Source organism: Poecile atricapillus, chromosome 2 (genome assembly GCF_030490865.1).
Source record: "Poecile atricapillus isolate bPoeAtr1 chromosome 2, bPoeAtr1.hap1, whole genome shotgun sequence".
NCBI classification, from domain to species: domain Eukaryota; kingdom Metazoa; phylum Chordata; class Aves; order Passeriformes; family Paridae; genus Poecile; species Poecile atricapillus.
In genome coordinates this window covers 142,372,936-142,396,265 of record NC_081250.1, presented here as the reverse complement: position 1 = coordinate 142,396,265, position 23,330 = coordinate 142,372,936, and the positions used below count along the sequence as shown (strand labels likewise).

Here is a 23,330-nt window from a genome sequence, read left to right as displayed (position 1 = left end):
CTGAGCCCCCTGGTCTGACTTGGCCCTGCTTTGTGCTAGGGTGGGATGAGATGCTCTCTCAGGCTCTGTCCTGGCTCAGGCAGAGAGGGATCTGCCCTGTCCGGAGCATGTGCAGGGTTCACCAGCACCAGTGATCTGAACTTCATCTGGCAGACTTCCCTATCCCTGTCTCATTCATATATGTAATCACAGATTTTTTTCACAGATTAATTTTTATCTTGATGATGAGTGAAGATGCAAGCCAAGCATGCTTCCACATGAGTTTACAAGACTCGTTTTTATAAAACAATGTTCTTGCATGTGCAGCAGGAAGGTGCCATTACTGGCATGAGCTCCCTGTGGCTGATCAGGGGCAGTCTGGTCTCTGGAGCAGAGCGTGGTGCCACCATGCTGTCCCCAGTGACCTCTCTCACAGCTTCTGCCCTGATAGTGGTGAAGGACTGCTTGATAAAATGCCTCTTTAGCAGGAATCCCATGCTACTGAAACAGATTATGTCAACAATTAAGTAATTTTTGTTTATATTTGATCCCCTGGTATTTTCCTCTATCTTGCACTAACTTGTCTTTCCTCTAACCTCAAAGTAGTGTCTCCCAGCCTCCCTTCTTTTAGAAACATCCCAAAGTAGTCCTTGATGTATTGTTCTGAAGGAGGAGCTGATGTTCTTTTTAGTTATTGTAACTTGGAACTCTTGTTATTCCTAGACATAAGACATTTTCATTTCTTTTTCCTTCTATCAAACACCCTTAATTCTTCCTTTTGGTATTAAGTTTCTAAAATCAATTATGCGGTGATTTTTTTAGCTTTTTTTAATAGCTGTCTAGCTAGACTGAGTAGAATGTAATTGTGTAGATTGACAGGTGCTATCAAACTTTGTTGTAGTTAAATCCAGAGAACTGATGTTCTAGATCTTTGTAGTACTTTATGACAAGCTGAAGTCTTTTGTATTCTGTATTGATATTCAAAATAGATTGCAATTATCTAATCTAACTAGCTGTCATAGTCAAGGAAAACTCTGAATATATGTTTTCCTCAGAGGTAGAGTATTTCCTGGAAATTAATTTATGTTGTTACAGTTTCTTATCACAAAATCCTTTATATGGCGACCTAGATGTGGAAACTAGATGGGCACTGCAGCAGGGGTGGTTTCAGTGGCAGTGCTATGGGAAGCCCGGCAACCACAGTGGTTGGTGTGAGGGCTTCCCATCAGAGCAGAAAGCAGCAGAGGGCAGCACTCTGTGACCACCTGTGTCTTCGGGTTGGGGTTTCTATTCTCTCCTTGGCGTTCACCAGGATGGAGCAAATGAGTTTAGGAAAGCTTCATCAGAAATGTGACGGTGTTGCCTTAGGTTGCCTGGCTACCCTCAGGGCGTCTGGAGCTTTTGGAAACAGTGGCCTCAGCAAATCTCTCTGTTTCAAGGTGCCTCTGATTTCCTCAGTGTTGTGGAAATTTACTGTCTCTGAGAAAAGCTGCCCAAAGGGCAGTACTGGTGTTTATAGATAGTTCCTTCTTTGTCTGTGCTTCTGTAAAAGGTTTGCTTAACCTGTGAGGAGACCATATAAAAAGAGTCCTATCCCAAATCTCAGCCTTCCTGAACACAAGCTGAAAATTTTGGTCTGATGTTTTCTTGCTGTTGATACTCAAGGCTTCAGAAGATTGACTCTCACAGGGCCCCCCTCTGTTTACCATCTTCCTCTTCCAGCCTGAGCTTTGAATCTGTGAGTTCCTTGACATTTTCTAGGGAAGAGCAAAATAATCTTTATTTCTGTAGTACTGGGGCTGTACTTGTCCCATTTGCATGGTGAGTACATCTGTTGTTCATAGAGCTTAGGTAGTGTTTATACTGGGCAGAGGGAGGAAGCACCTCTCCAGTAACTGCTAGAGCTTGAAAGATGTTGAAGACCTTCAGTTAGTGAAATTATTTTGCAAGTCGGTGTCCTGGTTGGCTGAATACTGGTATTATGATCTAACTTTTATTCCTCAAAGGCACTTTAAGTGAATATTTTCATTTCTTCTTTACAATAGCTTTGAATCTAAGAGTGATTTGGATGCAAGAATACTCAGTCTGCAGTGCTTAGACATAGGCTAAAATTAATCATAGTCTGTGTTTGCAGCATTGTCTTTCTATGTACTTTGTCTGCCCTAAGTAAAATTTGAATACTTGAGTGCTGTAGGTTCCATGTTTTACCATTTTTAACCTTTGTAGAACTTGCCTCAGCAGAAGTGTGGAAGCAACTTGTCAAAACCTCAGGTTTCATAATATTGGAAAATACTGGGGGAATGATTTTTTTCTGTTTTAGAAAGGAGGTTTTATTCTCAATATTTACATAAAAAAATATACAAGAGAAACCAAAAAAGTAACTAGGTTTTTTCCCTTGCTGCTGTTAAATGAGTAACTTGCTGCTGCATTTTGCACAGCATCTCTGATCTCAACTGCATTTGTTTTCTGTAGAGAAAGTACTCTGTCAGGTTCAGAAATGATGTCCTGATCCTTGCTAACTTTTACTGATTTGAATCCAGGATACCTGAAACATACACCAAATGGCCAAACTTAATTTGCTGTTACTGAAATCAGTGGTCTTTATTTTTCTTTTATTCTTATGTTGCTCTGAAAAATACCTTTTGTGAGAATATGAAAGGTAGGATTTGTTTTACAGACTCTCTGAGGGAAAGAAGGTTGTGTGTTGCATGTGTAGAGGACCTCTAAAAAAATAACATACAGTAGTCTCTAGAAGATTTGATTTTTCAAATTTTAGTGTGATTTTGTAATTTTCAAATGAAGATGGCTGTTGGACTGCTTTTGAAGTATGCTGTTACTTTGCATAATCACTTATACTAGTGTAAGCTTGTAATAGTCTAAGACTTTTTGGCTTTTAATAGTTTTTAATGCTGTCTTTTGTAAAAATAATAAAAATGTAGGTGTGAAGTATTTTTCTTTCCCATTTGAAAGCTGTTAAATAACATGACTGCTTTTTTGCCTGCTAGTAATTTGGTAAAGACTTGATAATAAACCAAATTTGTGATGAAGCAGCTAACTTTCTCATTTCATTTTGACTTCTCTAGAGAAGTTGGAGGTTGCACCACCATCTCCAGGACAACTGAGACATGGTAAAAGAAGAATGTTTGTTGAATGTGGTTCAGTATTTGTGCAGTCTCTCTTTGAACTGGCGTCATCTTTGTTTCACAAGTGCTGGTCTGTCCTCATCCCTGTTGTATGGAGTAAGAGAAAACCAAAGCAGGCACCAACACTCACCCTGCTGCCTTTGTTTCATAACACCTCGGCTGGAGAATGTGCAACATTTAGTGAAAGTAGGACAGAAAGCCCAAATGAGAGCATGCTGTTCAAAGCCAGCAGCAAAGATTGTTTTTCTAAGCCAAGCAGTGTTGGTGCTGCAGTGCCTTGTGGAGGTTTTGTGTTTTAAAAGGACTGAGAAGTGGTATAAAATTGCAGAGAAATTGGAAACAGATTGTGTATTTATAGTACCATGATTCAAATTCTGATTTAGCTTCCAAATTATTGTATTTTGTGGTTTTGTACTCTGCAGTGAGCAAATTTATTTAGGCAAACATTTTCCCTTTCTAATTATCTACATTTTTTTCTAATTTGGTTTCCCCCCCACCCACATTTGTCCCTGGGGTTCTGTTTGTTTGACGAATTCCAAAATTCTGTCCATTTCACTGGGAATTTGAGGTCCCAGTTTAGCTCCAGTACACACATTTTGAAAACATTTGGCATATCTGTGTGCTTTTTATGTTATTTATGTTTTGGTGGGTTTGTCCTGTGATAGTTTAAAAATAATTGGAAAGTTTCATAGGTTTTGCGCTGTAGTCTTTCACCTGTATCATTTAAAAGATAGATGTATTTCCCAAAGTAGTTACAGATGTCCATTCATGTTCCAGTTCCTAAGCATGAAAGATCTTGAATGTGGCTTTGGTTTTTTTTGTGGTCATGGGTTCATACTGTCTGCACAAAGGAAACACAAAAGGTACTTCTGCCAGTTTCTTTCTACAGGACTCTGAGGTTCACGCGTTCTTCTTTCATCCCTCTTCCTAGGTTTGCATCTCTTTAAGTTTTTAAAATGTAGAAAATATAGTCCAATATGAAGTGAAAAAAACCCCCAAACTCTAACCAAATCCAAACTGAATATCTGCTGCATTTCAAATGTTAAAAAAATGAAAATTTTCAACTTTCAGCTGTATTTTTGTCATGTAGTCTGTCCTCATGCTGTATTTAGTCTTGTGAAGTGAGCACCTTGAAACTCAGCTGGAGACAACACTGTGCAAATTCAATCCCACCCCCATCAAAAGCTTACAGGCTAAAACCTGAGAGAGAAAATGAAGCAGGGCAAAAAGGAATGATACAGTAGCATTGTGCTCATTCTTAGAAATTACTCAGACCAGAATGTTCCAAGCTTCTGTAACAGAAAATATTTTCAGAAAGGATTTAATGGGTTTCAGAAGTAAAAAAAGAAGAAAATGCATGAAACAAAAGGTGGAATTTGGCTTCTTAAGCAGTGTATTATGGAGCAGCTACAAGTGTAACTTGCACTGATAATAATGCACAAACAAAATCAAGATAGAGAAGTTTTGGTTGAAATGGTGAGACAATTAACAGTATATGACACTCTAGTGAAACCCATCTTAGTAGATTTTGCTGAAGGAGTTTTGACAAGAATTGTCTAGCTCCAGACAATGCTTTTAAAATATAAAATTTTAAGAATGTGTGAAGAAGATGGAACTTTTGCACAGAAATAGGAAGGGACTTGCAGAGAAAGAGCCTTTATTTCAAGCAAGAGAAGAATGCAGGGAGTCTGGTGATACAGTTTGGTCATCTTCAGTGATAATGCATCATCGCTGTAAGGTCTGTAAATAATACCAGAGTTTGTGTAGTTTAAGTATTTCTCTTATGCACTAATAGGCATAAGTCACTTCCACCTGAAATTGTACAAGTATTTGCAAAGTAGATTGTTTAGCTGGTTCTTCACAAGCCATTAGTAACATTTCTGTGTAGCAAAGGGTTTTACCACACCTGACAGCAACAAAAAGGTGACCAGTAGGAAAGGAATTTTGTGTATTTTGCTTTTGTTTCTCTTAAAACCAGTGCTAGACATTTCAGTTGTTCCTGTGCACTAGGGAACTCTTATAAATATTTATTTTTTCTTTGTTACTTATTTCTTTTAGTGTTCTTCCACAATGCATTACCTTTTGTAGGGTTTGGATTTTTGGATAACGCAATTATGATTGCTGCGGTAAGTTCACTGTTTAATTCCTTGATCAAGTCTGTAAGATTCATATTTTTCAACAGACTAGAATGGCCTGTGAGGTCTAGTCTAGAAAGTCCCCCTGATCAGGACCTTCTCAGGGTCTCTAGTCTAACCTCCTGCTTAAAGCAGAACCAGCTGTAAGATGAGACCAAGTTGTTCATGGCTTTATCCTGAGGGACTTGAGAAATCCAAGGGCAGCCGGTCTGAGCAACCTGTTGCAGTGCTCAGCTGTCCTCATGATGGAAAATGTTTTGCTACATCCAACTGGAACGTGTCTTGTTTTAGTTCATGCACATTGTCTCTCATCTTTTGACCATGTACTGGTGTTTCATAATGCGGGCCATGTGGTTTTGTTTCTTCAGCTGAAAACATAAGGAGCTGTGATACTGTGTTTTATTTGTTTGCTTGGTATTTGTAGAAGTTTTTGTTCAGAGCTGTAAGTTCAGCTAAGAATTACAGTGGGGAAGATGGCATGCAGGGATAGAGGTTGCAGATTTGTCTGCCAGCTCCCTGCTACAAGAGTATGAAATATTGAAAGATTTTCAGAAGTAGGCCCTTGCCTTAGGGGGAAATATATATGCCAGGAAGATAGGATTTAAAGAAGAAATGTCCATTTATCCTTTCACTTTTAATGTAGACAAGCAATAAACAATACATCTGTCAGTTGTATCAATATAATTTATTTTAACTCCAAATCCCGCAAATAATGAGAAAACTGTTTATTTTTCAGGGAACCCAGATAGAATTGTCAATTGGAGTTGTCTTAGGAATTTCAACTATGGCAGGCAAGTATTAAAATTGCAGCACATTTAGAATAGTATGGCACATTCCCATATTTTAGGCTGAAAGTAGCACACAGGGCTGGAAATGGTTCTTCCTCAATCTTGCAGCTGCCTTTCCTAATAAAGAAACAACCTCTGGGTGAAGCAAGGACATATTCCATTTGCAGAAATGGAATTTCAATTCAAATAGCTTTTGAAATGCTTTTTCTTGATTTCAACCTAATAATTCAAATCCTGGGTTAGTTTGGAAAGTGTATTTGCATTTCTGTAATGGAACTGCTCTAAATTCCCCAGGGCTCAGTATCAATGTATGTAGATATATGTGTTTGTACGTTGCTGTTGGCTTGCACTGCTAAGTGGAGATCAGTGTTGGTGTCTATTTACTGCAGTTCTTGGTGGCTTCTCTGCCTGGGTGAGATAGCCCAGGAAGGCCAAGCAGCCACCCTGCTCCTGCACTGGGCCAGAACTGATAAGCTCTGCTCAACAGGTTTGATGCCTCTGCAGTGTCAGGGCGCTCATGGATCCAGCAGCTGCCTGTGCAGCATTGCTTGAAAGCATGAGGAGGGAGAGGTTAACTGAAAATGTTACAGCAGAGCAAGTTAAAGATAAAGGAAATTTGCAGGCCTCGGTTCAATGTGAGACAGTCACAGGGAAGCTTATCTTAGTAAGGTCTGCTATGAAATCATGTATTTTGTGTGTAACTTTGTTCACTTGTGTACAGTATTTCTTCTTAAATTGACACAGTTCATGGATATGTTGACATGTTTATCAAAGCTGCATACCTAAGTGACAGCTCTTTCTATTTCCAATGCTCCTGAGCCTCTTCAGGGACTGGAGGGCCTTGCTTGGTGTCCAGCATTAGCCACATGGAGCTGATAACCATGCATAGCTGTTCTTAACTCTGATCTCAAAAGTTATGTTGATTTCCAGGTGTTAGTGGGTTTTTTTGTATTTGTCAAGTTTTCGCCATGTAAATTGAGAAAAATAGTTGCACCTCTTGCTAATTCTAGTCTGCTGCTGTTATGAAACTGCAATAAGGTCAGAATAAAAACACTAAAATATAAAGAACTTAGGTCTAGTCTTTAGATATATATAACTTGAGAGTAAACAAGGGTTACTGAAGGGTGGGAGCTCATTGGTTCTGTTCACAGCTAGAATAATACCTTTTTCTCTTCCTTCTTCCTCCCTCCAGCTGCAGCTTTGGGAAACCTTGTTTCAGATTTAGCTGGACTGGGGTATGTATGAACTTGTGTTAAGAATATTAAATGCATTCATTGAGATGCAAAGTGGAAAAATTTTTTTTTTTTTGTAACATAATATATTTTTGCCTAATATACCTTCTTAGGTTGTTATTGCCAGGTCTGAAGAGATTTCCTTCTCCTTAGCTGAAACAATATCTCTGAAATGTCTTCAGGTCTAGGCATACCTATTTCTGATAAAAAAAGATACAGCTTATTTTAGTTTTTAAAGGAAATTTCTGCATAACTGCTGAAAGTAAAGCTGTTTGTTATGCCTGTTTTTCCCACTTTCCCTCTGTTTTGTTTTCTGCAAATGACAAGGCTTGCCACTAACTAGTCTGTGTGTAACCTTTCCTCCAGTAAATGTTACTTAAAAAGCTCTGCATAAATGCATTGACATTCACACCAGTTGTGTTGTACTGCATAACGTTTTTTGGAAATATTGTATATTAAAGCAGTGAGATAATTTACTTACATTGTCAAATGTGACCTATAGAAGTCTGAACTCTTTCCCATAGTTTTCTCTCAATCACTTCATTGGTATGCTGAAGGAAAAGCTCTGGTTTTTAAGTTCTAGTATTTCAATTAGAAAGAAACTCTTCACTAGAAGACATGTGAGATTCAAAATCGTTTGTTCTTTTCTTGTTCTTCCAGTCTTGCAGGTTATGTAGAAGCTTTGGCTTCACGACTGGGTCTGTCAATCCCTGACCTGACACCCAAACAAGCTGACATGTGGCAGACCCGTCTCAGTGCACACTTGGTGAGTATCCTGTGGGCAGCACTGCTGGCGTGGAGCTTTTTGTCTTTAAACTAGCTGATAAATGCTTTTTGTCACTTTTTCCATTTATTCCTAAATGACTACCAGCATTGTGCATGTTCTCCAGAGGGTTTAGTCTTGAGCCTGAGTCAGGGAGAGCCAAGAGATTGGTTTTTTTTTTGAGCTTGAGTTTTTTTCTATGCATCAAACCCCAAGTGACAAGTGACATGGATAGTCTCTGCAATGACTGTGTATGCTGTGCAGATACCTGGGTTGAGCTCTGGCTATGGTGATAAGATAATTTACTTGGAAGTAATGACCCCTTCGTAGTTTACTCCTATACAGTCTTTGTCAAGTGCTTGCTATTCATATACCTGTGCTGGTTTGTACTAATTTCTGATAGTCTATAATTAGCTTGAATATGAAATTAGCTTTTCTCTGGCCAAACTTTTAGCATTTGAGTAATATTCACTGCCTGTGTTTATAGTTACAGGCCACTCACCTTGCAGATGCATTTTCAGGGTGATTACTTAACATTTAAACATTTGAAGTGGTCCCACTTCAGCAGTGACACCAATGATTATAGAAACAGATTATCAGAAACTGAGTAAAGAAACAGATACTTCACTTTGCCAGAATGAGCCTTCATTGGAAAAAATACTTTGCAGATTTAGGGGAAGATAAACAGCACTTACTAAGGAAAAGTTGTAATAGAAAAAGTCAGGTTTTAGCAGTGATATATCAAAGCACAGAGCAGTGAAGAGCTGACAAGTTGTCAGGGGTCTGCCCATAGTCTTCTCAGTAAAAGCTGAGCCTATGGCAAAACCCTGTCATTGCACTCAGTTTGTTCATATTCCTTTTCTGTGAAAAGACTTCTGTGTACCTTTGCCTGCATGGTAGTATTTTCTTTTTTACCTGCTGTCTCAAGTTTTTCAACACTATCCACCTTCTGCTGTTGATGTGATTTGGATGTTGCTTGTCTTTCTTATTTCCTCTCCTCTTGACTTACACATTCAGGTCAACTGAAATATTTTCCAGTTTTTGTTGGTTTTGCCTTGTGCCTTTGAAAGCCATCATGTTTGCAAGGAGCCACTCATTCCTTTGGTGATTTGCAGTACCAGATACAAGCAGATGCATTTATAATTGCACCTAAAATGTCTGTAGGTGTTGTTTGGTGGTTTGTTGTTTCATTTAGTTTTTTCTTTCCTTTTCTGTCTTCCTGGCCATTCTGCTAATCCTTTGAATGTCTGTTTCCTCCCTTACCACTTGTCATGATCATTGCCCTCGTCCTTCTTCAGAATTGTCTTTTATCATAGCAAACACTGTTTCTAACCTTGTCGTATCTGTCTCTCTCTCATAGACTGTGTTTGTAGTCTGCATGCTAAGAAAAACATGACTCCCAGCTGAAAACTAGAACAAGGGGTGTTTGTTCCTGGTTGTGGTAGTACATGGGAAATGAGTAATGACTGATCAGTGAAAAATTTAATTTTTTTCCCCCTTTCTTTAGGGTAAAGCTATTGGAGTGACCATTGGCTGCATTTTAGGAATGTTTCCCTTGTTGTTCTTTGGCGAGGAGGAAGAAAAACTGGAAGAAAAATAATAATCTTTTTACAAGACATATACAAATGTAAACTACTGTACCTCAATTATTCAATTATACTGTCAATATTTAGGAATTAACAGACAGTAAAAAAATGTATAGACTTGGGAACAAAACCTTCAGCATGTCATTTTATGGAAACACTAATTTATTGTGGCCTTGTTGTGTTCAGTACTTCTTTTATAAGATATCATCTAACTTTTTATTTAATTGTAAATTTTTGAAGTGTTTTCACTTATGGCAAGATGTTTACCACTTTCCCCTTTGAACTTATTCTTTAATGGATTATTACTTCAATAATCCACCATGGATGACAGTATCACTCTTGAGTTGCATATTGGTTGCTTAACAGTTGTAATCACATGACAGAAATATCACTGGTGGTCCTTCAGTGCAGATTATTAAGAAGGTTAGTGATGAGTAATTTGAAATCCCTCACTTTTCAAGGTCACTGGTTGCCCCTCACCAGCCATCATTTTGCACTGCCTTAGATTAGATATTTCAGTGATCTTTGACAGTATAGGTTCATTTTTTTTCACAATTCTGACTTAAATGTCTCTGAATTGTCTTTTGAGATGATCATGTTGATGCTTTGACAAGGTAAGTGTTTCCAGTGTAGGCTCTCTACCAAGTCCATTTTAAAGTGGTGTTTTAACACCTTCTATACTTCCATATTCATGCCTCTTTTTTCCTTTCTAAACATATTTTGGTAATTGAGTTGAAATATCCTTGTATTTGTCTTCCTGTGGTTTGAGTGTGGTATTAAAGAATTCAAACCAACTGTTTCAAAATCACAAAGAACTTTTTAAATTGTTCTGCTTAAAATAAGGTGTGAATAGTTGATTGGGTAGATGAGGCCAGGGAACAGTTCAGGGTATGAATGAATGCTAGCATTACAAGTTTGTACTGAGTGGTTCAGTTGAAATGCTAAGTGTACCATCAGTCTGGATTAGAGGATTTGATGATAATACCTTTGTGTTTAAGATTAAGCCTTTGCTACATTTTTTTTTTTTACTGGGACAATTACTTATAAAAACTAGGCAACAAAAATAGGAGAATCCAGACCTTTTTACTTTTTTTACATTTATTTTTGCAGTCTTACCTGGCATATTATAGACCTGACAGTTCAGTATCATGTAACTATGCTTTTTTCTATATGGTTATGAATAAAATGATGACAACTATTGAGTAGTCATAATATTCCAGGATCTTTCTTGCCAATAGCATAATGCTAAATTGCCAATTGTCTCTTAGGTTTCTTACTTGTTTGAATACCATTTGGAAAAACCACTAAAAATTGGTACAGCCAGGGCACTTTAAAAATTTTATTGCTGAAATTGCTAACACTTCTGAAACCTAGAAAGAAATGCAAAAAAAAAAAAATGTCCCTTGATGATTTTTATTTGCTGTAGGAAAAGTCTTACTGTAACATGTGTATATTTTACAAAGCTCGTTGCTTATCTCATTGTTATAAATCTGACTTCTCTGTTCTGATTTCTAGAAGCCCTTTAACAGCAATATTGAAACTAACTTTAATGAAGGTGACACTTGTATCTGTTTCTTAAGAAACAGATGTTGACAGTTTGGAGTGAGTAGTCCTAATAGTTATGTGCTGTACTTTGCACATTAAACCATGAAAATCTGGACCAAGAGGTAAAACTGAACGAAGGTTCAGCCAAGCATCAAACACAAATGCAGAGGAGTTTCTTGCACTTCAAAGGTGGAAGCTTTATTAAAATAAAATTAAATAAAACAATAAAAAACAACAACAAACCCCACAACTCTTAACAAAAAACCAAAAAACCCCAAAAACCTCAACCCACAAAAACAATCCAGAAAGGCAGTTATGTGCTCTTTCACCGACAGATTGCTTCTGGTTTCAGTACGTCAGTGTTCAGAAGTATTTTTACTCATCCACACATTTATCTTGCCTTAAACTTCTAACTTTTCTGCCTCTGCATGCATTTTTGTTTCTATACAAAGCTGTATGTATTTCCCACATTTTTCTTAAACTGAAGTACAAGTCAAAGCAATTTTGCATAGCTTCTTTTGTCACTGTTTTTACAAATATTTCAGCACTGTTTCCCATTATGCTACTGGCATCTTGATTGGAATCTTCTAGCAGTGGCCAAATCACTGTTCTTTGGCCTTGTTCCATCAGAACACTGTTTTCATCACTCTGTTACAGCTCATGAGAACAATTCGAAGGTTGTGCCAGCTGTCACAATAATATTTGTTTTATAATGGCAATAGGAAAGGCTGTGTACTATTGTTAAATAGCTTGTGCATGTAAATTGAGTACCTTTTGTTGCTGTATGTCAAACTATTGTACTGCAACCAGTGCTTTTATTGAGAATCAATGAACTAAAATATCTTGAAAGAAGTTAATCATGTGTTGTCTTGTTAAACTGTTTAGTTGACCACAAAAATGTGGAGGGCAAGTGACACATGGTAAGAAATATTGGGTATTTCAGTCTGATACCATAAAGAAGAAGGTGACTTCTGGGGGTTTAGTATTTTATAAAGGTGAAGAATAACTTGTGGTGTGAGAGGATTAGTGGTGCTGCTGGAAGCTCAGAGAAGGTGCTTGTTGGGGCCAAGCTGCCCCCCTGAGAACCAGGTTGTTTCCTTTGGCTACAGGATCCACGCCTGTGTGAACGTGAGACTGCTTTGTGTGGAAGGGAAGATCTGTGCCTGATCTGTGCCCTGTCTCTCCACAAGGAGAGTGGCTTTTTCTGGGGTATATGGATGAAAGTAATCCCTGATGCTCTGATCACATTTACTAAAAACCTGAGAAGACAGAATCCCCTTTATTTTCTGGTATCTTCTCCCTCCTTGATAAAAGGAAAAATGAAACACTTCAGGCTTGTTTGGAGACTTCAGTATTGCTCTATTTTTTTTTTTTATTCTATCAGTTTGTCCTGTATTAACAGGAATTGTTTTTGCCTTGAAGGGCTGGTAGACCTGAAATTGTTTGAAATACTGTCTTCTATTGTAACTTAAATTATAAATGTATTTTTGACTGTATGTTATCTCTAGGAACAAAGAACATGCATCTGATAATAGGGTTACTCAAATCTTCTTGCCAGTGTTTTCTCATGCATGTACTTTTACATAAATTATTTGAATTCAGACAACATATTTTGTATTGTCTTTAATTAAATTGTTGAACTTTCTGTAAACTTTTGTACTACAGCAAAGCTGTTCTGTGTTTCTTTAATAGACCAGATGCTGGAGGGAAAATGTTAATAATATCCTGTGGGTATTCAGCCTCAGTTATACAAAACAGGAATTTATTATATTTAAGTTATAAGCAAGTGGTCCTTTGTCACTGTCATAGGAAATATCACCGTGGAGTGGTACTTCTGTCTCTTCATGCTCGGAAGAGAGCAATTTAAATAATTAAAATGTTTGCATGGTAAACTCATGGTGTTTGTGATTAATATTAATCAGAAGTTCACTTGCACTTGAACTTTTGGAATTAACTGAGGTTTTCTGTATGTAAACTAAACTGTTTTGAACTTTCCTGGACTTTGGATCTCCTCAATTTTTTTTTACTGGTTGATCAGTCTCTTTTGTGGATGTCTGTGCAAGAAGTGCTGTGAGTAAAATATCTGTACTGTAAGGAATGGTCTAATTTGATTTTGAGAATCTGTACAGGCTGGCTGTTGTTTGACTCCATTGTGGTTGTATTGTGTAGTTGAACTTCATTCATGTTGTTCAGAAAGTCTGTCACACTTCTACCTTCTACCATTTCCCTCTTCTTGGTCTGATGTTTTATATGGTCTAATGACAAGCTTACAGAGCAAGCAGCAGTATACAAACTGAAGGCCTTAATTAAGTATAGAGGAATTATCACCCTGGTCAGAGTCTTATGCTTCTGGATTTTTTTGATCTAAAATATTAAGAAAATAGTTAGACCTCATAACATAATTTTAAGCTCCCATTTTAAAGTCTTTATTAGATGCTTGTTAAGTCTTTTCCCTTGTCTCAGTGTTCAGGACCCTTGGCATCCCGAGTGTTGCTTCCAAATAGTGTTGGGGCAGGGTGGGGGCTGTGGGCCAAGGATTTGGGCAAACTAGAGATTTTGAAGCCAAGCAAGATAAATGCAGAAGGTTTTTTTTTTTTATTTTGTGTTGAAAGACAGGTGTGTGTTAGAGTGCTGATGTAGTACTTCTGTAAGGAGATGATGCCAAGTTATGGCCTTTTAAAGGCAGGAAACAGTTCTGACTTAACAGTCTTCAACTTAGTAGTGGATGAAATGCTGCTTCACAGTCATCAGTTACTCCTTCTGCGTATGTGTGCAAAGATTAAGTTGCTGTGAAATACCAGAATTATTTGAGACCTTAAATTAATGCATTTTGCATCCATTTTGTGTTCTGTTCTTGATAGTGTACTCAGAGTGTCTTGTTTTTGTCTGTCAGTATGAAAAGGATCTTATGCTTTTACGTGGAGAGCTTAAGCACTTCCAAACATGTGAGTATTGATTTATCTGTTAGAAAATAGAGTACCTTGTTATGGAATACCAAGTGTCCTGAATGGGACCATTCACTGTTTAGAAAACATGGGTCCATGTAAGATTTGTCATATGGGACCTACTGCTGCCATTTCTGTTGAGAAGAGGATTCCACTGAGCAGTACCATGGATTGGTAGAACAATAACAGAGAGTGCTACCTTGTCTTGGTACATCACTGCTGCTTGGGTTTGGTGGGATCTGTTTGCACTATGGTGTTTCTTTGTAGTTTTGCTGAAAATTACTTGTCTGTTACTTCCAGCTAGTAACAAGAAGGAAAGTGAAGAGAATGAGATTCTTTTCAGTCATTTTCCCTACATGGGAATACATAGGGGTCTTATTAAAAGAGGAAAAAAACCCTATGATTTTCATTCATGGTACTTTCCTGCTGTTCTCTGTGCCTTGAGAGCACTTTTGACTTGTTGGAACATTGGAAGATTCCAAAGGGCTGTGAGGTTTCCCTCCCCCAGACTGGCTTCTCTGCACATCTCAGCTATTGAATCATAGAAGGAACCATCAAAGGAAAAGGGATACAAATGGACAGGGGTCCTTGAACAGGAAGAGAAGAATGTTTACAGGTTTGCACCTTTGCAATACAAGTGCTAAGCTACCAAAGACCACACCGAAAGCCAGTTGGATATTAAAAGGGGAACAGCCTCTTTTGGTGAAATTTCAGTAGGCTTTCATGAAGATCTGTGACTGTTCTTTTTCTCTGCATGGTTTCCACTATTAATTACTTCCCCCTTTTTGTGTAGGAACACTGAAGGCTATAATTTTCCTTCTACACACTTTGCTCCCTGGGAGCTCCACAACCTCTAAGGAATGTCAGGACTGCTGCAGGACAAGTCATAGGTGTCTTCTAACATACCAGGGGTGTCCTCTGATAAGCTCTCAGTATGAACTGTGGTTTTTGCAGACTTTATCTCACATCCTCATCTAGTCTTATTCTGGGTAAAGTTTGCAGGTAGTGTCCTTTAGTTGGTGATGTGGTAATTTCTTTTATTTCCTCCACATTGTAAGAAAGTGCAGAGGGAGTGGTAGTGTCACAGATGGTTAGAACAAAAGGTTGGGGGAGTTTCTGCATTTCCTAAACATGCTTTTTTCTTTGCATGGATGCTGTGGAGGTGTGTGAATATTAGAAAAAATTAAGCATCCATAGCTGCTGTTGTCCATAAATGACTGTTCTGACTGTACCTGGCAGAATTTTATCAGGTGTTGCAGGCATGGTATTGCAATAGATTTTTAACAAACCATGGTCTACAGCTTTGATATATTTTGCTTTCAAATTGTGTGGAAGTTTCCTTCGAACCTTCATTTTTAACTGTTCTCAGTTTACTGCTTTGAATTAGTACTCCTCAGTGTAATTCCTCCCCATGGTTGAAAACTCATCTATTGGAAATATATCCATTCTTTTAGTTACACTTAGTCAGTGTTGGAACATAATCACTCTTTTCTGTATATCCCATTAATCCCCTGTAGCACTATTATTTCTGCAAGTAAATAAGCTCCATTTTCCAGTGCTTTAAAACACAGAATGAGGTACTTCAGAGATTTTCACAAGATAGCTATAACAAATAGGAAGATCTGCTGGAGTTACTTTCCCTTCCTCTTGATAATCTTGTCTGTGCAGTCAAAACAGTGTCAGCCTTTATGACTGCACAGAGGAAGTGTCCTTCATTTTCACTCACCTTTGGCTCTCCAACCCTGATGACTCCTAAAACACACTGGCTGTTCCCAATTTCTGCATGTGCAACTAGATTTTATTTTTATTTAAAATGTTTGAATTTTCTCCTAACCTCTTTGAATTCTTCTGACAGCATCCTGCCACTAGCAGAGTGTAAGCAGTATTTAAGGGGAAAGTGTATTTAGTTATTTATTAACATTAATATTTTGCTTCCTGTCTTCTAAATGCTAGTTATGTCAAAGTGTGCTTATTCTCCGCATTACTTACCACCCAGGCAAAACCAATTATTTTTTCTGGTTTTCTCCACAATCTGTGACTTTTTTTTCCCCCCCCATAATTTTGAAGAACTATTAAATGTTCAACACACAGGAGGAAACTCTGGTTTTGCTGATCTTAGTGAATCAATTTATAGAAACTGGCAGTTTTGTCACTTAATAATACTGCTGGAGGAATCTACAGCATGTCAGCTTGTCATTCCATTTGCAGGGTAGTATTTGTCTCACTCACACGTCTCCCTCTGAGCCGTGCAAGGAGTCAGAGAGGCACTCTGGAGGCTGTTGCATCCCCTGGCTTCCAAAGAGGAAGAATAGCTGACTAGCTTTAAGTCATGCCCCAAACTTTAGACTTTAGTGGGTAAGCTGAGGTAAATCCAGTGCCAGCACTTTATCGCTTTTGAACTGAGTGTAGTTTATGGCTCCTTGGAACCAGATCCTGTGCTCATGGCATATCAGACTGTGGGACTGAGTTTGAAGATTTGCTGCCCAGTCTGAATCCTGGGAAAAGATGAACCAGCAAAGTCTTTTGCACATCTGAATCATGGGGGTGACCCAGCCCAGTGAAATGGGCATTTGCAGACATGATGGATACATCCTGGGGTTGTCCCAAATTAATTTCTCTGACTCCTGGGACTCTTGACTGTATGGTGATTTTGATACATGGCTTGTAGGGTCTATAAGATGAGTGACTTTTGCAATCAGTGTAAGTGTAGAGAAGAATAATAGTGGTGGATGAGAATTTTTTTTAACATGACTGTACTCCAAACTTGGAGTGAACTCAAAGATACAATAAAGTATTTCACCTTTAGGACTAAACACTACTAAATTCAAAATAAAGGCATTGGTTTTGGTTGTGGTGTGGGATTGGCTGAGTGGTATTTCTGTTGGCAGGCAACAAAAGGGCTGCTGTCACTGGATAAAGAGGGAGGCTGTTAGGTTCTTGGCCTGAAAGAAATATAGTGCCTCATCCCCATTGGAGACTTGCCTTAATGTCTTAAGTGACTTTTGGAAAAGCAGCTCAGAATCTTTGCTAAAATGCATTCACAGCCTCTAGTTCCCTATTCAGCTCTGGAAACTTGGCAGAGCAGATTCTGGCAGAGGTATACGAGGTCTTCTAGACAGTTTGAAGCAGATTTGACAGGGCTGTATCCAGAACACAACAGTAAATGGAAGATATGCAGAGACTTCTGTGAAATTCAGTGATCAGAAAGCAGGGCCTCCATCCAGTGGCTGCTGGTCTGATTCACAGATCGCCATGCACGTTGTGTGTCTGTGTAAGGCCCATGATGGTCATCTGGGAAATTGGGGAGGTTCCTTTTCCAGGAGCATAAGCTCTAGTTAAATTTGAGCAATTGCCACAGGATCAGCACCTGTTGTGTGCATAAGACCTGGGGTAAACTCATGCTGTGCTGAAGCCACTCCAGTTTACTTCTTGTGATGAGCCCTTTAATTAAAGTTTAGTTTGGCCTGTAAGACCTGTACAGAACATCTAACCATAGATATGGTGCATTCCTGCACTCTGTAATGCTTTATGCATTATTTGTCAATTTACTTGGGCTTTTAACACCAAAGTACACATGTAACTACTAAAGATCCAGTCTGGTGAAGCTGGAGTCACTCAGGTATGGAAAGTTACAGTTCACTGTCTCCCTGAGGACTGTTCTGGGTAAAAGGTTCATAGTATCTGAGGTACAGCACCAACAGCAAGAAAGGTGTGAATGTCCCTTCAGTCTAGAAGATGAGGACTAACTGTAGGCACAGGATTATTTTGATGAAACGATAATAAAGATTTCTCCTTAGAATGTGGAAAAATTGTTTTTTTTTTTGTTGCAAGTGTGGTAGATTTTGTCACAACATTGAGAGAGGTTTTCCAGTCCTGTTTCCTCAGTGTGTCCTCTGCCTGAGACACTCACTCGTCCTGTCATAGCTTCAGCCCCCATTGCTGACCTAAAGTTTGGCCTCTAGTAATGTGGCTGAAGAAATCTGCTGAAGAAACTCCTTCACTGAGGAGCAGATAGCATCAGTGACAGCAAAGTCTGGCACCAGGAGGGATTGGGTTCGTACCAGCAGCAGGGAGATGTTGATGCACTTAAAAAACAATTCGGCGCTGGACACAAAACCAGCTGTCATAGCAGCACAGTGTGAAGTCCAGATACTCATACTGAATGCTTGGTCCTGTGGAAGTAAAGGATTGTTAGAAGCTCACAACTGGGGACAAAAAGCCAAACATAGAATCAGTGAGGAAGGAGAGACAAGAGGAAAAGTAGCACTGAGGTCATGGTAGTTTAAATGGTATGTAAACTTATTTGAACAGGGATGTGACATATATGTGAGGGATGCCTGATGCCGTGGAGCTTTACTTAGAGTGCACAGAATGGATAGGTCAAATAGGGAGGTGTGAGAGAAAACAGGATTTGCGTGTTAAAATTGGCCGGATGGAGAGGTGGTGAGTCAGTAGGACAGAGGGCAGGCAAGTGAAAGGGATGAGAATTCACTTCTAAGAAATTGTTAGAAGGAAAAAATGCTTCAGAATGTTATCATATTAACCAACATATTAAAACCTCATGGGGATGTATGGATTATTAGGGATATTAAGGCAGGCAGCAGGAATACACCTTGCCAGATAGTGAGTGTTGAAAATCAGAGATGCTTTGGTTGAAGAGCTTGGGAGACTGCATTTTGTTGCTCTGACTAACCTGCTTGAAAGGTTTGGTCTCTCCATGGTTTTCCTTGTGATCTCAGGGTTGTGTTAGAAATGCTTGGCATTTTGTTGCAATTTGGCAGAGATGTGCAGTTTTTTGCATTTCAAAATGGAAATTGAGTAAATTGGTGGGGGGAGTAATTATGTAGCTCAATAGCAGATAGAAGTCAAGATACTTCACTCTCAACTGGCTTCAAGTGTAGCCATCTTCATTAGCATGCATATTTCAGAGCACATACTTAGTCTTTATCATTAATCTTAATATAGATTATGTATTTAAGTCAAGAGGCAAAAAAACCAAGGCAGCCTATGAATGGCTGTGGCATATTATTTTCACTCAAGAACACATTTATCTTGATGGAATCTCTGCTGGAGCTCTAGCAAATGTGTTTTTCCAGGGGAGATAGGGGGATAAATAGCTACTAACCTGACTGACTGTAATGCAAACCTCACTCTGATGTTATAAATTGGTTATTCTTAAAATAAGCAGGAATGTGTGTTGTTCTAGATAAGCATAAAAACTGAATCAGAATTCAAGGATCATTGTAATTTATACTTTAAAATAATGTAGTTTGTCCTGTGTGTCACTTTTCTCTAGTTCTAACTGAATTTGGGTACCCTTCTACAGGGATGATGGGCAGGGTGGTCAAGCAGATGGCAGAGTGATGGATGTGGTTTATCCTGCCTTTAGCACATGGACAGTCAAATGTGCTGAAAACTGCCTGAATGTCTGGGCACAGAGCCATGTCCAGCCAGAGGACAGTCGCTACTGGTGGTGCAGGGCTTGATACTGGGGCCAGAACTGTTTAATCTCATTGTTAGTGAACCTGTTTGTGCTGGTGTGTCAGCACATTTGCAGATGATATGACACTGGGAGGAGTGGCCGAGGCACCAGAGTTGTGCTGCCATCCAGAGGGACCTGGACAGGCTGGAGGAATGAGACAGGATCCTCATGATGTCCAACCATGGGATATGGCGAGTGCTGGCCCTGGGCAGGAGCAGCCCTACGTGCTACAGGCTGGGGCTGACCCCAGAAGGGCCCTTGGGGTCCTGGTGTACCCCAAGGTGACCATAAGCCATCAATTGCCCTTGTGGCAGAGGTGACCACCTACTTCTGGGACCTGTGCCAGTAGGTGGGCTCCTTGTTACAGGAGAGACATGGACATACTGGAGCAAATCCAGTAAAGGGCCACAAAGATGGGTAAAGAATGGAGCATGTGTCATATGAGAAGGCTACAGAGAGCTGGGATTATTTAGTCTGGAGAAGGGAAGGTTCAAGGGGGCCTTACCCATGTGTGAATACTTAAATGGGGGGAAGGGTAAAGAAGAGAGATCTGGTTCTCAGTGGTTCCCAATGTTGGGACAGGAAATTCTATTTAAGCATAGTAAAACACCCAACATTTTATTGTGAGAGTGATGGAGCACTGGATTGGGTTATCCAGAGAGATTGTGGAGTCTCCATCCTTGGAGATACTGAAAACCTGACTGGACATAGCACTGAGCAATATATGCTGTAGGTGACCCCGTTTTGAGGAGGAGCTTGGATTAAGCCATCTATAGAGGTCTCTTCCCACCCCAGTCATGATGTGATTCTGTGGGTAGGATATATTTTTGTTATCACAGGAAAAAAAAAAACAAAACAACACTGGAATGAAATTGCAGTTGTTCAGATGGTTTCAGGAGAAAACAGGAGTAAAAAGCACTGTGTAGCTGAAAGTTCATTGGTAGTTAAAACTTGAAAACATTACTGTATTCAAGTCCATGTTTTACCTTTTACAGGATTGTCAGTTCTTGTCAGAGGATCACAGAATCACAGAATGGTTTGGGTTGGAAGGAATGTTAAAAATCCTCTAATCCCACCCATGACACCATGGGCAGGAGATGTCACCAACCATGAAGTCAGGTTGCTCAGGACCTCATCTGGCCTGGCCTTGGAAGAGAATGAAGGACACTTGTTTTGAATTACACTAAGAGAGTTTTGGTGGTGGAAGCCTGGCTTGGGAAAAGTGACTTTGAATTTCCTAGCAGGATGTGCTCCTCAAGCAGCGTATCATGTACATGGTATTACCTTTGTGTATGATGTACCACAGCTGGGGAGAGCTCTGTCTGCTTCTGTGCCTCCCTGCCAGCAGTAAACAGTACCAGGATCTCTATTGCTTTTTAAATGCATCTGATTTGTTGCTCACCTCCCTTTTTGTGTGTTTATTCCCAAAGGTGTTGGCTTTCTAAGTTAGTTGGCTCTGAAAAAGCTGGGAGTATAACAGCTGCAGGCTCTGATCTCTCTGGAATGAGTTTCTTGGAACACATGTGAGAAATGCAGTCTCAGCCTTCAGTAGCTTGCAGGGCTTGGCATGAAATTGCTCTTGTGGGTCCCTTCCAGCCCAAGGTATTCTGTGATTCTCTTGTGGGCCAAGTTTATCTCTGTGCAGCCACTGAGCATTTTCCATATCCTCTGGACCATTCTCCTCCTGAAAGCCATTATTTTGTAATCAAACCTGGAGAGTATTGATCACTGGAAGAGGTTAACTTGGCAGGTTTTGAGGGCTCTGTTTGAACTGGAAGTGGCAGCAGTAGGAGTGGGAATTTCTTTTTGTTTGTAGGGAAGAGAACAAAACTGAAGAATTTTACTCTAAACTATCTTTGGTATTAATGTATGGTTTAAACAGTGGCTGGGGAGGGGATATAATCTTCAGGTGGTGGACATGAGGAAAGGACTGGTTGTAGTGTAGGTGAAAAAGATGTTAGCAGCAAGTGCTTCTGAAGTGCTATCTGCTGAACAGTAATCCTGGTTACATGCACCCCCAATGTAATTAGTGTGTGAGTGGGCTGTGGGGCTGCAGTTGGAGTAGAGAATTTTCTTCTAAATGTATTTACCATTGTGAATAAAAAAGTGGAGAGGAGGTGGCTTTTTTATTAATAAAAACTGTTGCAAAACATCAGCTTTATGCAAATACTAAATAAGAGACATGTCTGTGCACAATGAGATGTAAAAGGTGCTGGAATAAAACTTGGAAAATATAAAGGCTGTTATTTAATAGCAAATCAACCTTCATTTTCCCTGTTTCATTCCTTTTCTGCTTTATGTTTTTGTGCAGTGTGGGGAAGGCCTTCAGCCAGCTGTACTGACAAATTCTGGTTAAACTGTTGTACCCTGAGCCACAGGGTGGCCTTGGGCAATGCATGAGCCTGACATGATGAAAACATGTTTCTTTCAGCTGTCTGTGTTAGATTCCTGGATCTCAGGTTTCTTTTACAGTCAAGATTTTTGGGCCCATCTGGAAGTATTGTGAATTCACTATACCAAAGCCTGCATGCAGACAGAGATCCTGCAGTAACCCTGGGAGTATATATTTATATCTATAGGAAGTATATAAAATGATGCTTGTTCTGCAGGATTTTCTGGGTAAACCATAGAAAGTTTATGCTGATCCCTGTCCCTGGGTATGCAGGGTTGGATTTCTCTGCCAAGAAAAATCCTGCTACTCCTGCATGGACAAGAAATAGGCAGAACCTTTCTTCTTTACCCTTTCTTCCCTGACTTTCACAGCAGTCATGTCAGAGTCAGAGCCTTGGCCTTTCCCTACCCAACAGCTCTAGGAGTGAATGATGAGGAGTCATTTCCAGTGGGATGGAAAACAGTTCAGGATGGGCTAATTTCCCTGTATTTCCTCAAACTGTGCTGATGCTCAACCCTATGGCACTGTCTTAGTACTCAGATAACATTGAGGCTGGTGCAGAGCTGGTGAGAGTTGTTGTCTCTGGACTCAGGCTAGACACTGGAGGAGGCTTTCACCAAGCGCTGGGGCAAAAGGTAGGGAAGAGTCAGGGTCAAAAATACACAAGAACAGAGGATTACAAGACAGTGATTGCTATGAATCATAGTCAGCCTGGTGGAAGGTGCACTTAGGATGGGTCAGGGCTGGATCTGGAGTACTTATGGATACCTACAAGGACCTAAACATAAAGTTTAGAGGAAAACTGAAGATTTTCAGAAATTCTGAAATTCAGAGGAACTGCAGCTAACAAATCCTTGTGTGCTTATCCTTAAAGTTTCCCAGGGGCCAGCTGCATCAGCAAGAGCCTCCTTCAGCAGCCACAGCAAGAGCTGGTATTTGCTGTTGGTGAGTTTGGTCCCATCTTATGGGAGCTGAACTGCTGGAGAGTGCTCCTTTCCCTTGGTGTCTGAGGGTGCCTTGGACTCTGAACACTTTAAATCCAGCATTAAATGAGGCTGGTCTTTTGAAATGCAGGAAAGTTGTTGCTAACAAGTGTTTGCGACAATGTGTAAATAAACAAGAGATGATAGGGAACAAGGAACACGTCTGTGGTTATAAAAACAAATGTAAATATTAGGCTTACAGAGAACCAGAATTCTGTTGCAATCAGTTCTCCAGGCTGTTGGTGCCTACCATTTCATGAGACTTTCCCAATTGTGGCAATCATTTGCTGTGCCTTTATATAGAGGCTTTTCAGGTTGAACCTGACCCTAATATTGGTCAAGACCATGTAAACACAA

The 23,330-nt window shown here is 39.6% G+C and overlaps 1 protein-coding gene across 9 annotated transcripts in view; it reads left to right on the top strand.

The window, feature by feature from the left end:
* Positions 1-23,330, top strand: part of TMEM65 (transmembrane protein 65) — a 154,515-nt gene that overhangs the window by 17,942 nt on the left and 113,243 nt on the right. For 7 of the 9 annotated variants that reach the window (XM_058833756.1, XM_058833754.1, XM_058833755.1 and 4 more), the window contains 5 exons: positions 3,063-3,107; positions 5,181-5,248; positions 5,994-6,048; positions 7,238-7,280; positions 7,938-8,043. In XM_058833756.1, coding sequence (XP_058689739.1) covers positions 3,063-3,107; positions 5,181-5,248; positions 5,994-6,048; positions 7,238-7,280; positions 7,938-8,043 — 317 coding nt within the window. Of the gene's footprint in view, positions 1-3,062; positions 3,108-5,180; positions 5,249-5,993; positions 6,049-7,237; positions 7,281-7,937; positions 8,044-9,547; positions 12,780-23,330 lie in introns of those variants that run through there. The other 2 variants (XM_058833758.1, XM_058833752.1) reach the window with 1 other exon arrangement.